This window comes from Micromys minutus, assembly GCF_963924665.1.
Source record: "Micromys minutus genome assembly, chromosome: 12".
In the NCBI taxonomy this organism is placed as follows: Eukaryota; Metazoa; Chordata; class Mammalia; order Rodentia; family Muridae; genus Micromys; species Micromys minutus.
Genome location: NC_137981.1, coordinates 14,295,970 through 14,311,797, shown reverse-complemented (window position 1 = coordinate 14,311,797; position 15,828 = coordinate 14,295,970). Strand labels below are relative to the sequence as shown.

General features: G+C 45.1%; 1 protein-coding gene across 7 annotated transcripts in view; it reads right to left on the bottom strand.

Annotated features, from left to right (window-relative positions):
* Window positions 1–15,828, bottom strand: part of ACIN1 (apoptotic chromatin condensation inducer 1) — a 43,243-nt gene that overhangs the window by 5,833 nt on the left and 21,582 nt on the right. For 6 of the 7 annotated variants that reach the window (XM_080926480.1, XM_080926481.1, XM_080926482.1 and 3 more), the window contains 4 exons: window positions 15,272–15,490; window positions 13,184–13,299; window positions 4,172–4,313; window positions 538–580 (listed from right to left, as the gene is read on the bottom strand). In XM_080926480.1, coding sequence (XP_080782606.1) covers window positions 538–580; window positions 4,172–4,313; window positions 13,184–13,299; window positions 15,272–15,490 — 520 coding nt within the window. Of the gene's footprint in view, window positions 1–537; window positions 581–4,171; window positions 4,314–5,635; window positions 5,703–13,183; window positions 13,300–15,271; window positions 15,491–15,828 lie in introns of those variants that run through there. The other variant, XM_080926484.1, reaches the window with a different exon arrangement.

Below are 15,828 nucleotides of genomic sequence, written 5' to 3'. Positions count from 1 at the left end.
GCACATCCATTTCCACGTGTGAGAATAAAGGATGGAATGGAAAGCATCTCCTAAACTCCAAATTCAAGGTCAGACACCGGAAAGGACACACTCCTCTCTAAGAGTTGGGTGTGGCAGCACATGCCTGTAATCCTAGCTACTTGGGAGGATGTGGCAGGATTCAGTTTTCAACAGCCTGGTCTACATAGCAGAAACCTTGTCTCAAAAATAATTAACGAGAAGAAAAGAGATTGGAAATGGTCTAAGGTACGGTGTTCTCCTAACGTGGGGTTGGGGCAGGGTATGTATTTACTGTGTGCCTAGCTGGTGCAAGGCTGTGGGTTCAATCATCAGCAACACGCACATGCATGCACGAAAGCACATGTGGCTGGAGAAACATGATAGGATTGGAAGGATTGGAACCTACATGTGTAGGAAGGCAGGCTTGTAGGTGGAGGGGCAGGGAGCACCCCCAGGAATGCTACTGGGAGGAAAGGAAAGTCTAATATCTGTGAACAGTTTTTATAACTTTTACCAGGGATTTGGGGCTAGACTTACAGACAACGGAGATTTTCCTCTTGAATGATTTGGGCATCGAACTCTGTATGGAGAAGATAAGGAAGAAAGAGAGAGACACCCCACAGAGAGGGGGGGAGAAGGTTAAATTAGGCAATCTTAGCATAAATGCCAAAGACACACAGAGACAGAGAGAGACGGACAGACAGACCAAAACAGAAGCAGCAAACGGCAAAAACGAAGCAGAATCAATGCAAGTTAGAGGAAAATTAAACCAAACGTCACGGGGAAGGTCATCTGTCATCTCGTACAAGTGTATTAGCTTTACCAGAAATAAGAGGATGGAGAGGGAGTCAACAACCTCCAGCTATTTAATTAGTTTTTGGGTTCTGTGAAACAGGGTCTCACTTTGTAGCCTAGGCTACATCATCAAACTTTTGGTGATCCTCCTGTTTCAGCCTCCCAAGCACTGGGATTACAGACATGAGCTACCATGCCCAGCTCCCTCTCAGCCCTTTAAAGTAGCTGATCATGCCCTCAACTCTACCTAAGGGATAGGACATGACACCCAACAAGCTACGCCCAAACCTGGGTAACTGGGTCCTCCCAAGTCCTTCCTTGACAATTTGAAAGATATGAGAAAAATCAACTCCTGAGATGGCAACTTCAACAATCTCCCTTTACTTAACGCCCAATCTGACATCTTGACAGGATGTGGGATACTTGAAGACCACCCAGAGCAACACCAAGGAAAATGGTTCTACTAGGTTCACTGAAGATGAAGTGCCTAAGCTGACAGGCAGCAGAGAGAATTAACAAGTATCTCTTGTGTAAGGAGGTTCTGGTAAAGGGCAGGTTGCCCCAAGGAAAGCCTCAGCCTTCGCAACCACCGCCCTTACTCCAGCAAAGCCTTAATGCTCCCCCTCAACAGGGATCAAATCCAGGGGCTCTGGCCAAGGACCAAAACCAAAACAAACCCCAGAAGACAGATTTGGGCAAGCCTCTTCCCAAACACACAATGGGAGTAACATTACAGACAGAGTAGGGGCATGGGGCAGGGGACACTTTTAGATTTAGGCGCTTATTTCTGGAAAAACTAAGACCACCCTACCACCCTTCTAAAGGGCAGGGCAGAACCCTCTTAATCTCCTTTTCCCATCCACCCCCAGCCCCACCTGTGTCATCTAACCAAGTCTCCTTGGTCTGTGTTAAGGGCCAGCCTGACCCCTAGCTAGGTTGCTCATGATGGGTAAGTTAGTGAGAAAAGGAAAACAAAACAAAACAAAACAAAAACAACCCCCCCAAACAAAACCAAAAACCAAACCAAAAAAAACCAACCAACCAAAAACAAAAAACAAAAACACCCAAAAAAACAACCAAACAAAAAAGCTTAATTAAAACAAGAAAAACATGAACCAAATAAACCTAACAAAGAAACCAGAAAAATAAAGAAAAAAAAAAGATTAAAGAAGTAGAGGAAAATAAAAGGATAAACTAGGAATATGACAAATGTTCCAGGTACCATCTCACACCTGGGATCTTCAGTTCAGCCAATCGCACCTCACTGTGTACTGTATCTAGTCAACCGCCGGTCCAATCAGAATGAGCCCTCCCTGCTAGGCGTTGTGCAATTGGTGGGGGGTTGGGTTGGCAAAAAAGGTGGGCGCACGGCGTGGTAGTCAGCGTGGCACTGCCAGAGTCCTCCCAGGGGCGCAGGGGGGGCGGGAGGGAAACGTGTGGGGGGACGCTGCCCAGTTTCCAAGATGTCAAAACAGTTCACTGGCGATGGCCAGCCTCAGCGAGGGGCAGAGGGGGAATGGGGACAGAACATCAGTCCTGGCCCTGTAGGACATCATCTTGCAGTCCCTGATGAGATGGCCTGTGAGTAGCAGGAATGTTCCTTGCCTTTCAGGAGGCAGGCAGGACCCTATGTCCACCAGTGGCAAGCTGCAGCAATGCCACCACCCAACACTTGGGATCCAGGCGACAACTTCAAAGTCCCTTTCTCCTGAGTGTAACTGGGGAGAGGTCCTGTCACCCAGTAGGATCATGGAGCCTCTGATGAAAGTAGCGTGGGGGTAGCAGTAGTAGGTGAATTTCACCAGGACCTGGCACACATTCAGCAGCAAAATCAGAGTATGTCTTCTGGGCTGTGGCTGGCATCTCCTCAGGGACTCCAGCTGAGACAGTGGATCCAGTCGGGTGGATGAGCAAGTCCCTGCCTCCAGGGATGGAGAAGTTGGAGCAACCAACATGCGGCTGCCCTTCACCATGGACAGCAGGGACCAAAGGAAAGTCCATTTGATGAACAAGCGGTGACACATGGGCTGGGTGGTCACCAGCTTTAAATCCCTGGGCACAGACCCTAGACTTCTCTGCAGGTTCCTAGTCCGAAAAGTTTAGGCCACTGCTCCCACTCAGTTGTTTACAGCACGGCACTGTCCTCACAGACATTTGACTCTTAGGTTTCTTGGTCCCTACATGGGGATCCCAACAGTCTGTAGCAAACAAGGCAACCCACAGTCTTTGACAGGTAAGGGCACATGGGCAGGCACCCCAGCACTGGCACAAACTCTTCTTGGGGTGTCCCAAGTAGGGAGCTGATTCAAGTCCACCCCTTTCCAAATGCCTTTTGTTTTCAATACAAGTCTCTCCAGAACAGTGCTCTTCTTAGCCCCCTGATGTAAGCAAGACAGGGAGGCAAAATGGGGACCATCACAGAAGCCCACAGACATGCCCCCTCTGGCCAAGACACCTGGATAGCAGACTCAGCTCTGATTGGGCGGCTCAGTAGCAGCGGGTGGGTCCAGAGGTAGAGGCGGCATCAGCGATTGGCCAGTTGGGCAGGGTTATATTTTACGGGCGGATTACCGTACATGAGGTACTTGGACAAAGTTTTACGGGGAAGAAGGACCTTGTAATAAATAATATTCTGCACATCAAATCACTTTCACCGGCCCCCACCCCCGCAACACACACCAGAGAAAGGCTACACACACAACGGCCCCTCCCACTCTGTAATAATACCACTCCCAAACCCAGCTAATTCTATTTAAGAGCCAAGAAGATTTCGCTGGCTCCAATGAGAGAAGCCTCTTGAACCGGATACAGGAAAAAACGTTAATATATGGGCCAAGATACCCCCACCGAAAACCCCTAAAACAAAACAAAACAAAAAAACCGAGACAGAGGGCCTTCTGGTTCACCCCTTGGGTTTCTAAGAAGCTACACTTCTGTAATTAGACCACTGGGGGGCAGAAGAGCAACAAAAATTCCTCAGCATGGCTGACTTGGTGAGAGACCCAAAGCCCCACTAGGTGGCGTTAAGTGCTAACAGCTTTTAAAAAGGAGGGAAAGCTCAAGGAGATCGCTTCACAGAAGCCTCAGCAGCAAGAAAGCTGCTCTTGGGTTTTTAAAAAGAGCCATTAACAGACTTCCAAATCAGGAGCCTAGCTTGTGCCACTATTTCTCATTAGGGAAAGGAGACTTAAGACCATGTCCCTGTCACAAGAGGTATCCCTTGCTAAACCAGCGAATTCTCCCTTGCCCTATCCTGATCCAAGGCCTGCCTTGTCCCCTTAAGTCATCCCATTGTGTAAGAGGGATCACTGAGATGTCTATTCTCCCTAGGCCCACGCTCTGCCCACCCTCCCCAACAGGTGGCTTTGCTAGTTACCTCTTTCTTCTCCTCGTCTTCAGCATTGCCTTCAGGACGGTCATCACTGCTGACTTGGTCTGCAACAGGCACAGGAGGCTCAGGAACCTCATTTTCAGGTCTATTTTCACTTGTGTCCATGGTCACTTCCTCCTTCTCTTCACTGACAGGATGGAAGGGGTTGAAGGAAAAGAGCGGGAGAGAATGAAGGGGAAGAGAGAGCAAGATGTTAGCCACTGGGATTTTATGGCCCCTTACTTGGGTGGGATTGTAGCCCTTTAGATAACACTAAAACTCAGCCACTATGGGAAAGTGGGAATGTTTTCCTTGGGAAAAAGCACAGATTACAGTGGTCATAGCCACTGAGCACCACAGGGACAACTCTGCTACCTCTATGTGGGCACCCAGCACTCAGAGCTCTTAGGTACTAACTGCCCAGTTCTCCTGCACAAAACCAACATTCTCCTCTGAAAAGTCCTTCAAAAGTGACCTCGATTTGTCTATAAGGCTGTAGCCTCCGTATTCTCTGGTCAAGGCACCTTTAATTTACACAAGAACCCAAAGGAAGCCTGCTTCCTTTATGAAAACAAAAAACAAGAGGAAGGGGCACAGGTGTAGCAAATGATCCTGACTTTGTGTCTAATCAACTGTTAAGAAGCAAATGCCTGATGATCCACGTGCTCTTGAGTGAGGGGTGCAGGAGAGTATGGGGTGGGAAGTATGTCCACTCCTACTAAAGTCTGAAAACCCGAGTAACCAGGCCACTCTCCCCTGCCCAGAGCAGAAACTGTTCCCACATCTGACTCTTAACCAGTCCCTCCCATTCCCTCATTCCAACTTCTAAGAGATAAAGAGAGCAGGCCTCCCAAGTCAGTAATTCCCTCTCCACACCAGACAGCTCCCCCTAAACCTGGAACCCACTCTCTCACAAGTTAGCACTCACTTCAGACAAAGAAATCCAGAGATTCCATTAGATAAACTACTTTTCTGCTACCATCCCTAACTTCTAATCCTGATACCCCCCCCCCCCAAACTAGATTAAAGAAAAATCAAAAGCAGGATGATCAGGGTACAAGTGATGGAAAGGGAGACCAGGTCCCCAGGCAGGAACTAGTACCTGGAAATTCAGCATTCCCACCAGTCACACAGAGGTCAGAAAAGCCTCCTCAGTATAGGCAGGGAGAGATGCAAAGCTGAGGGGGAGGGGGAAGTCAGGATTGGGCCCCCAGCTAACAGGACCCCACAGAACACGTGATTTTCTGCTTAAATCTCGAAGAAAGGCTTATCAAAAACCTAAACCAAAACAAACAACCTATTGCTCAGAGAGGGCAACTGGGGCCAATTAGAAACTGAGCAGGAAGGACAAAGGGAGAAAGCGGAATGCCTGAAAACAGATCAAAATGAAAGACAGTGAGAGCCATGAGGAAGCTGAGGAGGATGAGGCGGCGAGGTGGGGCAGGACACACGGGGATGCGAGGCTCTCACCCTGCTCTGCTGTCTGAGAACATCATTATTTTTTCTCCCCCTGGAAGTGCTGTTTATCCCTTTCTGGAATGGAAGAAATAACAAAAACCAAACAAAAAAAATCCTAAAATAATTAAAACAAAAACCCCCGAGCCAAACAAACCACCTTCCTTGCCCCGAGATCCCACCACCTCCTCCCAGCCGCCCGATCCAGAGAGAGAAAATCAAGATGCAGCAACTGGGGAATCCAAAAAAATGGTAAATGGAAGGGGAGGTGGTGGTGGAGCGGGGAGGCTAAAATAGATCGGGCATTTAAGAGATAAGCGTTTAAGTCCTCACGGCAAACCCTGAGTTCGGCTGGACTGGTCTCTCTGGAGGAAGAGAAGGAAGAGGGCCAGGTTGCTGGTAGTAAGCTGGCTCTATTGTATTGGCAAAGCGGCAGCGTTCAGCCGGAGACATGCAGGGGAGCCATCTTGCCACTTACCCAGCAGCCCGTGTGTGCGGATGGGGGAGGGCCCTGATGCGGCAGGGGAGGGGAAAGAGGGAGGGAGCTGAGTGAGCAAGGTTCTTATCCTCTGGCAGGCCACAGGGAGTCAACTGGCTCCAGAGGCTAGGCCTTTTCCCTTCTTTTCTCAGGTTACAACAGCTACAGAGGTTTAGTGCTACAGGGCCAGGGTGCTTTCTCCTAGTCTTCCCAGAGGGCAAAGGGGCCAGGCAGAGTTACAGCTGCCTGACTGAAGACCCAAATGAAGTGAGGGAAACGGAGTTGGGAATGAGACATGATTAAAGCCAAAGCAGAAAAAAATGTTAAAGACGACCAAAGCTTCCATTTACCCTCAAACCACCAAGACAGCATTTTAATGTGCCCACCACTGTCCCACCCAGGACAACTGCTCACCTCTGCCAACAATCACATGTAACCTGTCTGTTTTCTAGGAAAGTTGGAGGGAGGTGGATAAACATGATGAGAAAAGGCTGGGTGTCTCTGAAGGGGGAGCACTGACAACTGTTTCCAGTCTTTAATAAGACTACGCTGCGCCCCGGGGTTGCCTCCTGCCTACACCAGCAAAAAAAAAAAAAAAGCAAGGGGCTTTGTATGGCTCAAGCTTGGAGGCCTCCCGGGCAGACTGCACTGCAGCGGGACTGGAAGACAGGCAAACACCAGGCATGGTCACCACGTCAGACATGAGTGGGAAAGGTGCAGTCCTGCCGACAGCTCCAGTGCTTGGGAGACTGGGGCAGGAGGACTGCTATGGGTTTGAGACCAGCCTGTTACAAAAAGAAACAACATAAACCTCAAACCAAAAAAAAACTCCAACAAAACCCAGTAAGTCTTAGCAACAAAATACTGCATAGACTCAACAAGCTTATATCTGCTGACTGAAATGTACTCAGCTTCTTTTCCTAACAGCAGACTGAACCCTCTTCAGAGAAATCCAGAGATTCCATCAGATAAACTATCTTCTTACCTTTCTGCCACCATCCCCAACTTCTAATCCTGACACCCCTCACCCCAACTACTAGGTTAAAAACAAAACAAAAATCCCCAGGATTATCAGGGTTACAAGTGACAGAAAAGGCAAACCAGGCTTCCAGGCAGCAACTAGTACTAGAAAATTCAGCATCCCCACCAAGCTGATGGACACACAAGAAATCAGAAAAGCCTATTCCCAGGGTAGTGAGTGAGTGAGTGAGTGAGTGAGTGAGTGAGTGAGAGAGAGAGAGAGAGAGAGAGAGAGAGAGAGAGAGAGAGAGAGAGAGAGAGAGAGAGAAACAAAGGTGAGGGGGAGGAGGGGGAGGGGAAGGACAAGCTTCTAAGAACTTGTCTTCAGCTCTGTCTCTAAACTGTGTGGATCAGGCTGGTCTTGAACTCAGATCCGACTGCCTCTGCCTTCAGAGTACTGGGATTCACCCAACTTCATTTTGATCAGAGCTTTTAGACAGAAATCAAATTTTCTCTGTGCTGCTTAAAATCCTAAACTTACATGCCAAAAAGTGCATGCTAAAGTGACATCGTTACACGAAAAGTTCCCTTTTACACAGCTATTCCTGTCTGCTCAGAGGCAAGGCAAGATCCTGTATGGGGGTTAAAAGTGAACAGAGGGATGAGCCCGTCCTGCCCTTTACAGACTGACAGTGAGAACAGCTCAGCTCCTCTCCTGTATTAGGTAAGTGCTGCTAACAATGCCCACCTCAGGGACAGTCCAGCCCCTTGTCGCCCGGACGCTGCCATGAACAGAGATGAGTGTGAGGAACTGGCGGCAGGGACTGTAGGTGCCTTTTTTCTTTTCTTTTCTTTTTTTTTTTTTAAATTCAAAGGGTAGGACTTTCTCTGCTGGTAAAATATTCAATGATGGGGATGACAGGTTGTGACAATGCCTTTATCACTCTGAATAATAGATAATCATTAGGTTACCAGCCAGCTACCTCTACCCTGCAATGTTCCTCAGGCTTGGGACTGCGTGCCTTGGTCCCTAGATTAGACTTTAAGACAAATAACTATGTATGTACTTCTTAATTACAGGATAATGGTGGGTAACCAGTGGATACTTAATAAACATTTGCTGATCTAAAAGATATTTTTCTGTTTCTTCATATACATGTATGTATGAGCAGTGGATCCCATGCACGCATGTATGTGCCTATGTGAGTTTACAATGTGGAGGCAAACACCTAATGTTAGGAATCATTTTCCTTTTCCACATTATTAAAACAGGGTCTCTTCATGACCAGAATTTGATGATTTTTGCTGGCTAGCTGGGGTGGGCAGCAGGTCTACCAGGCATCTGAAGTGGGGTCCTCAGAACTCTAGTCCTTACACTTGCTGACAAGCACTTTAACCACAGACCTCAGCCACTGAACTGTTTCTGGAGATAAATTTTGTTTCTTGTTTTGTTATTTTTGATATGGTCTCATTATATATCCCCAGCTGGCCTGGAGATCGACAGGTAGATCAGGCTGTCTTCATATCAGAGATCCGCCTGTCTCAGCCTCCCAGGCACTGGGATTAAAGGTATGTGTGCACCACCACATCTGACCTTTACACAGAGTTCCCACAATACTATCCCATAGAATGTACACCTACTATTCTAAAGTACTTCCTGCTGTTAAAATACCTCTAGAAGCATTTGTTGGAAGAATTTTTGGTTACTGGAAATTTTTTACTATGGATTTTTCCCACAGTCTCATTAGGTAAAGGATGCCTGCTAGAACTCACTTATAGCTTAGGCTACTTCAAATCATGAGCCTTCCTCATGCTGAGATTACCATAAGAACCTCCAGGTCAGGCTTCTGCTATTGGAATTTTTTTTGAGAAAGGATTTTATGACGCATCCCTGGTTGGCCTGGAACTGGTTATGTAGGCCTTGAGCTCAGAGAATAGAGGCCGTGCCTTGATTGCTGGGATTAAAGCCGTTTGTCACCAGTACCTGGCCACAGCTCTTAAAATAAAATGAGTAATTCCATTTTCTCCTTGGCTTTCATAACATAGAAGATTTGTGCCTTCCATTTTCCTGTACACCTGCACATGTGCGTGCACGCACATACACATACACAAAATGCATTCAACAACAATTTATGAAAAAAGAGGGCATGTGAGAGGTTTCACAGGAGGAAAGGATAATTCAAAGGATAATTTCACAGGAATGCTGTAATTATCTCAAAAAAGAAAAGAAAAAACCAGATTTATCATTTTTGTCCAGCGTCCACAGAGGTCAAAAGATGGCACTGACACCCCTGGAACAGGAGTCACATGAGGTTATGAGTCACCATGTGAATGCTAGGAACCAGACCCAGGTCCTCCGCAAGAGGAGCCAGCACACCTAACCTCTAAGTTGTCTCTCCAGCCCCTTCTATTTCCCTTTGATGAATTTTACAGGACTCAAGAATTCCTAAGATGCTATTTTCAGAAGATAACAATGAAACAACTTCATTATTTTCTAGTAAAGGCATTTCATTAGCTCCTGAACAAGTATCTGTGACCTGTCAAGTTATTTTGGCAACAAGAGAGAAGACAGGGATCCCCACATAAGCCCCCCCCAACACAAAAGCATCACACAGAAGGAAAGAATTACTTAAATATTAACATTACATTACAGTATGAATAATTTAAGAGAAACTAATGGAAAAGGCAATTTCTATAAGGCATGTAAGCTTAAACTTTAGTTAATACTGAAAATCCTAAAGATGCTAAGGACCCCATATGAAACAACTTAGTGAGAAACACTGAAATCTGATAACTCAGGAGTTTAGTTACAAGTCTAACATGGATACTTTCAGTTTATCCTTATATACACATTACTTAGAGTAAGCAAACTCTGATAATAAACTATACATTTTTATTGTTTGTTTACAATAATGTACCATTTGGGCTACTGGCATTCAGCTTCCCGAGGAGCATCGGATTGCTGTACTGGTTTAAAGAAGTCTTTCATTCCTTTCTCAAGACAGAAAGACAAGTAAACATAGCATCAAGAGTCTGAAGTTGTTATTGGCTATTAGGTTGTATATATAAAAGGCTGTGGTTTGAAAAAATTGGGCCTAAGAATTAACTGCTACCCATGGACAACTGCACCTATCAAAAAACAAAAAGCAAAAAACCAAAAAAAAAAAAACCCCTCAAAACAGACATATAGGCCTGCCCATCCTGGAACTATCTATGTAGACCAGGCTGTCCTCACATTCCGAGAACCTCACCATGTCCACCACTTCTACCTGTGTGCGGGGATTACAGGTGTATGCCACAACCAGCTTATTTCTTACACTTAGAACACCTCAAACACAATCAGAATCAAAATAAGTTTAACCAACTGGAGTAAAAGTGATCCTTAAAAGTAAATTCTAACCTTTGTCTAACGTTTTACTACTGTTATAGAGTATGTGATATTGAAATAGGTAGGAAAACCAAGGATTAAGCCACCAAGGTTCTTCTTCTTCAGTATTTTAAAATGATTTTGCTTTTTAAAAGTTGGAGAGGGCTCTAGAGGGTTGCCAGGCTGCTAAGATTGGAAGTGCTGTCAATCAATCAGTTGAAATATAGGAAAACCACCAAGATTTATTTACTAAATTCTTTGTGAGAACAGATGTATGGTCTTAGGACTTTGAACACAACTTTTTGTTGGGTTGCTGAACAGACTGTCTACCATAGAGCAAGAAAGACAATGGAAAATCTCAGTATTTGCCCAAGCTTTTATCTCGTCAGAATCAATATGACTGGATTACCTTAGTCATAAAAAAGGTCAAAATCATCTCTAGCTGTAAAAAAAAACAAAACAAAACCTCTCTATATAACCCCGAGCTTCATATCACAGAAATGAATGGAAAAACCCAGAAATAAAGGCTTTTCCAAACAACAAACCAACCCCTTTCTTGCTACAACTTTACAGAGCAATCATTTAAAGGTTTGCAGAGCACTGCAAAGACTACTACTGCTTACCTGGGCAGGAGCAGTTCTCCAAGGTGTCAACAACTTTCTTTTCCTCGTTTCTCTCCGTAGCCCTGGCTGTCCTCAAAATCAGAGATTCACCTATCTCTGTGCCCTGAGTGCTGGGATTAAAGGTGTACACCACCACACACACATGATCAACCACTTTTAAACTGCCAGTGTGCAAAGCCACACTGTATCTTCACAGACCAGGGACGGACATATCATTCTGAGTGACATACAAAGGAGCTTTCACCTTTCACCATACATGGTGTGAGCTGGGGACTCTCAACACCTTCCAAAAGTTTCTCAAGTTTTGTTTCATGGTCCTAGAAGAAGAACCCTTTCTCAAGTGATATTGAACTTGTCTCATAATAGGAAAACTAAATAAACCTTTTTAAGCAAGCTTCTGGTTTGTGAATCAAAAACACAATGGCCACAAGATGGCAGCAGAGGCAAGAAAATGAGAAGGCTAGCAAAACTACCATAGTAGAGCATTAAACTAGCATTAGTCACAAGAAATGAGACCATGCCATTTGCCCACAACCCTCCAAATTAGACTTAAAAGACAGTAGAAACCTCTCATAAATGTGTAAATGATCAGACTACTCAACAGGAGGTGATACTGGTAGCAGAATCTAAAAATACACAAATACAGAATAGGACATTGTCCAAAGCAAGCCACAATTCCTGGTGTTTAAATGTAAGTAAGCAATCTCACTCTTTCAATACTTCCCCCACCCCCATTTTTCATGAGTTTAAGACATTGAAGTCAGGGATTCAGAGTAAATAATAAATAAATGTTTAAAGACAGGGTTTCTCACCACAGCAGGTCGGCCTTGCAACTCACTCTGAAGTCAAGGATGACATCTGATGTTCCTGCCTCCACCTCCAGAGTGTGCGCCACCATGCCCCTTTCTTTTCTTTTGTGAGGCAGAGTCTTGGTACTTATCCCAGGCTAGCCTTGAGCTTTCAACTGTTCTGCCTCAGCCTCCCCAATACTGAGATTGTAGGAGAGTACTGGAGTTATGGATGTGTGCATGACACCTGCATTACTTCAGTAACTTAATTTATAATACAAAGTTCGGAATAATGAGTATCTAACTACAAAATTAATTAGGTATGAATATTCCTTTTACAAATTAAGTACTAAAAAGCTCACAATAATTGTAAGAACAGTGTCTTAAGAAATTACTTCTGATTTCAGGGCCTCCTATCTGCCGTACTGTGTGTGCTCTTAACTGTTTACTGAAGTGGCAGGCAGTGACCAGGGAAAGACAAGCTCCTCTGCAATTACAATCAGTCTTCTCTTCTGCTTGCTCTGTCTTGAGTTAGGGTATTGCTATGCAGGCTAGGCTGGCCCTAAGCTCAATCTGCCTGCCCCAAGCTCTAATGCAGTGCCACCATGCTCAGGTGTGTGATGTTCCTTTTGGTTTGTTTTTAAGAGATGGGGTCTCTCTGTGTAGCCCTAGCTGTCCTATAATTTATTATATAGACCAGACTAACCTCCAACCCAGTGACCTGCCTATCTCTGTCTTCCAAGTGCTGAGATTAAAGGCATGTGTCATTAAGCCTGGCATATACAAGGACTTGATATGCAGCAATGGTGTGTGGAACTTGTCAACAGGTCTGACTTCAAATCTGTGGCAATTCTCTTGTCTCATCTTCCTGAACATTCCTGTGCACCTATTGATTGATTTCACTACAGGGTTTTCATCTAGCTGCTGCCAATTTGCCATGTGCCCACTGGAGTCTAATCCTCTTGCACCTACCTCACAAATGGGATTACAGGCACAAACCATAACGCCTAGCTTTTAGACCATTCTTCATTAACCTGAGTTCCTAGGCTCAGATGTGAGATTCTGTTTTAAGCAGCAGGGTTACACTCAGGTGTTTACTGTTTAAAATAGTTGCCTATTTTAGCTCAAAGATTGCACGTTTTTTTTCTTGTGCCCCGATCACTACTTTCCAAACCACCTTAATGTTCTGGAATTTGAAGCCCTACCATAGTGACATTAATGTCTAGCCTTCGTCCATATAAACACTTCCTTCATGTTTTAAAAGGAAATCAGGATTGCTGAGTAAAAGAACCCTATGGAGCAAAGACTGATCCCACACTTGCTGTTCCTTGTTATCTCCTTACTTACACAGTGTGATGAATCCTTTCTGACTCTGGTAGATGAGAGAGCTGAGTCTCTGAGGTTTGCGGCTGTGTGGCAGCTGGTGGCTCTGCCTCCTCAGCTTCACACTTCTTTGGGCTCTCCTGTTAATAGAGAGCAAACAACCAAACAAAACAAAGGATTTAATCCTGTTACTCATTTTCTTTAACTTGAAGCTAGTAAAAGACGGAGCAGGACAGGACATACATAGGAGCAGTTGACACAAGGCCATCTTCATTATTTTAGAATGGGGAATGGGATGTGGCTTACGATCTTTCTGTATAAATATATAAACTGTTTTTTTTTTTCATGCAGGTTCTCATTTTGTAGCTCCAGCTGACTTGGGACTCACTATGCAGACCAGGATAGCCTTGCAACTTATGATACCCACATACTTCTGCCTCCTGTATGCTGGGACTGAAGATGTAAACCACTATGCCTGGCTAAAGGTAGGTACTTGAAGACTCTCTAGGCCTGTAATCTCAGCACTATAGAGGCTAAGGCATGAGGATTTGCAGAGTATGAGCAAGACCATGGTTTTGTTTGTGTGGTTTTTTTTGTTTGTTTTTCAAGATAGGGATTCTCTGCGTGGCTCTGGCCATCCAGGAAATCACTTTGTATAACAGACCAAGCTGGCCTTGAACTCAAGAGATTTCCTTGCCTCTGCCTCCAGAGTGATGAGACTGAAGGTGTGAGCCACTACCACCAGCTCCCATGACCTTTTTTGAGACAGGGTCTTGCTATGTAGTCCAGACTGGTCCTGAACTCAAAGCAATCTTCCTTAATACTAAGATATAAGCCTGTGCTATTGTGCCTGGCTCGAGAATTTGGGGGGTGGGGTGGTACATGCCTTAAATCCCAACACTTCAAGGCAGAAGAGACAGATCTCTGAGTTTGAGGCCAGCCTGGTCTACAGTTCCAGGATAGCCAGAGCTACAAAGAGAAACCTTGTCTCAAACAACCAAACCAAACCAAATAAAAAAGCCACAAGAAACAGTGTTTCTCTATTATAAAGCCCTGGCTGACCTGGAACTCATTGTTGCAGACCAGACAGACAGGCCTTGAATCTCAAAGATCTGCCTGCTTCTCAGTGCTGGAATTAAAGGTATATATGCCACCACATGCAGCTTAGAATTCTTTTTGAAGGAACTGACAAAAGGGGCAAGTAAGTGAAGGGCTCTGAGAACTTTGCTGTTCAACCTCACACAAAGCTTTGACTGTCCAGGGTATTAAGATTTATACACACACACACTATGGGGTATGGACCCCATACCCCATACACGTAAGTATGTTAAAAAAAAAAAAAAAAAAGGCAAAGCAGGGGTGTGGGGAGCTTGAGAGAGACAACTCTAGGGTTGAAAGCACTTGCTGCTTTTGCAGACTCACATTCAGTTCCCCACACCCACACAGCAGCTTACAAGCACAGTAAACTGCAGTTTGAGAGATTCAATGCCCTCATCTGTCTTCTACATTCACAGTTCACACATATTCATGCAGGCAAACACTCACACACATAAAATAAATCTTTAAAAAAAGCCATCAGCATAATAGCTAATGACCTGAGTTCTATCCCTGAAAACTATCTGGTTGAAGAACCAAGACTTAGCCTCTGATCCACATACATGCCACAGACACATAAATAGCTTTTGGTTAAAAAAAAATTTTAAGAAGAACTGTTCTCAACCGTCTGCATTTCTTGATTCTGGTCCAGACAGGTTTTTTTTTTTTTTTTTTTTAAAAGATTTATTTATGTATTATATATAAGTGCACTGTAGCTCTCTTCAGACGTAACATAAGAAGGCATCAGATCCCATTACAGTTGTGAGCCACCATGTAGTTGCTGGGATCTGAACTCAGGACCCCTGGAAGAGCAGTCAGGGCTCTGACCACTGAGACATCCAGACAGATTTTTACATTTTACAGTGAAGACATGTGCTGGTGCACACCTGTAATCCCAGCAAGTGGGAGGCCAAGGCAGAACTGCTAGTTTAAAGTTGGCCTGGGCTATATAGCAGACCCCTGTCTCAAAAACACTATATAAAGGGAAAATCAGGCCTAAGGGTTGAAACAGCCTACCTGCTCTGGCTGTAACCTCTGGATCGTGTGCTTTTGCTCTGGCTCAGGCTGGCTCAGATGCCTACCCCGGACAGAGGCTGAGAACGTGGGAGCCTTCTCCTTTGGTTCAAGGACCTGCAGCTGTGGCCCCGATGGAGCTACAGCCTCCTGACCACAAGAGGGATCTTTGGTTTCAGTGTAGCTGGTGTTGCCATCTCTGGAGACTCCAGGGCTCAGAGACTAAAAACACAAAAGTGAAATTACCTTATATTCCAAATATTGAGGAGAGATGCATGTGAGTAGATGCTGTATGTACAGGAGAGCACCAGACTTTTCCCAGCTTTTGCTGACTCAATCCTCAGTCTGGGTCTTCTTTATTTTACCCTTCTGATAAAGAGACTTAAGTAACGCAAACAGGTACTGGATTTGATACATAGCCCAGGATGACCTTGAACTGATCCTTTAGCCTCTACCTCCCCAATGCTGGAAGTACAGGCTGGGTTACCAATACCTGGCCTTCCTCCAGATCTTTCTGTCTCATGTGCGTACTCCCATTTAAGTGAATAATCTCCAACTAC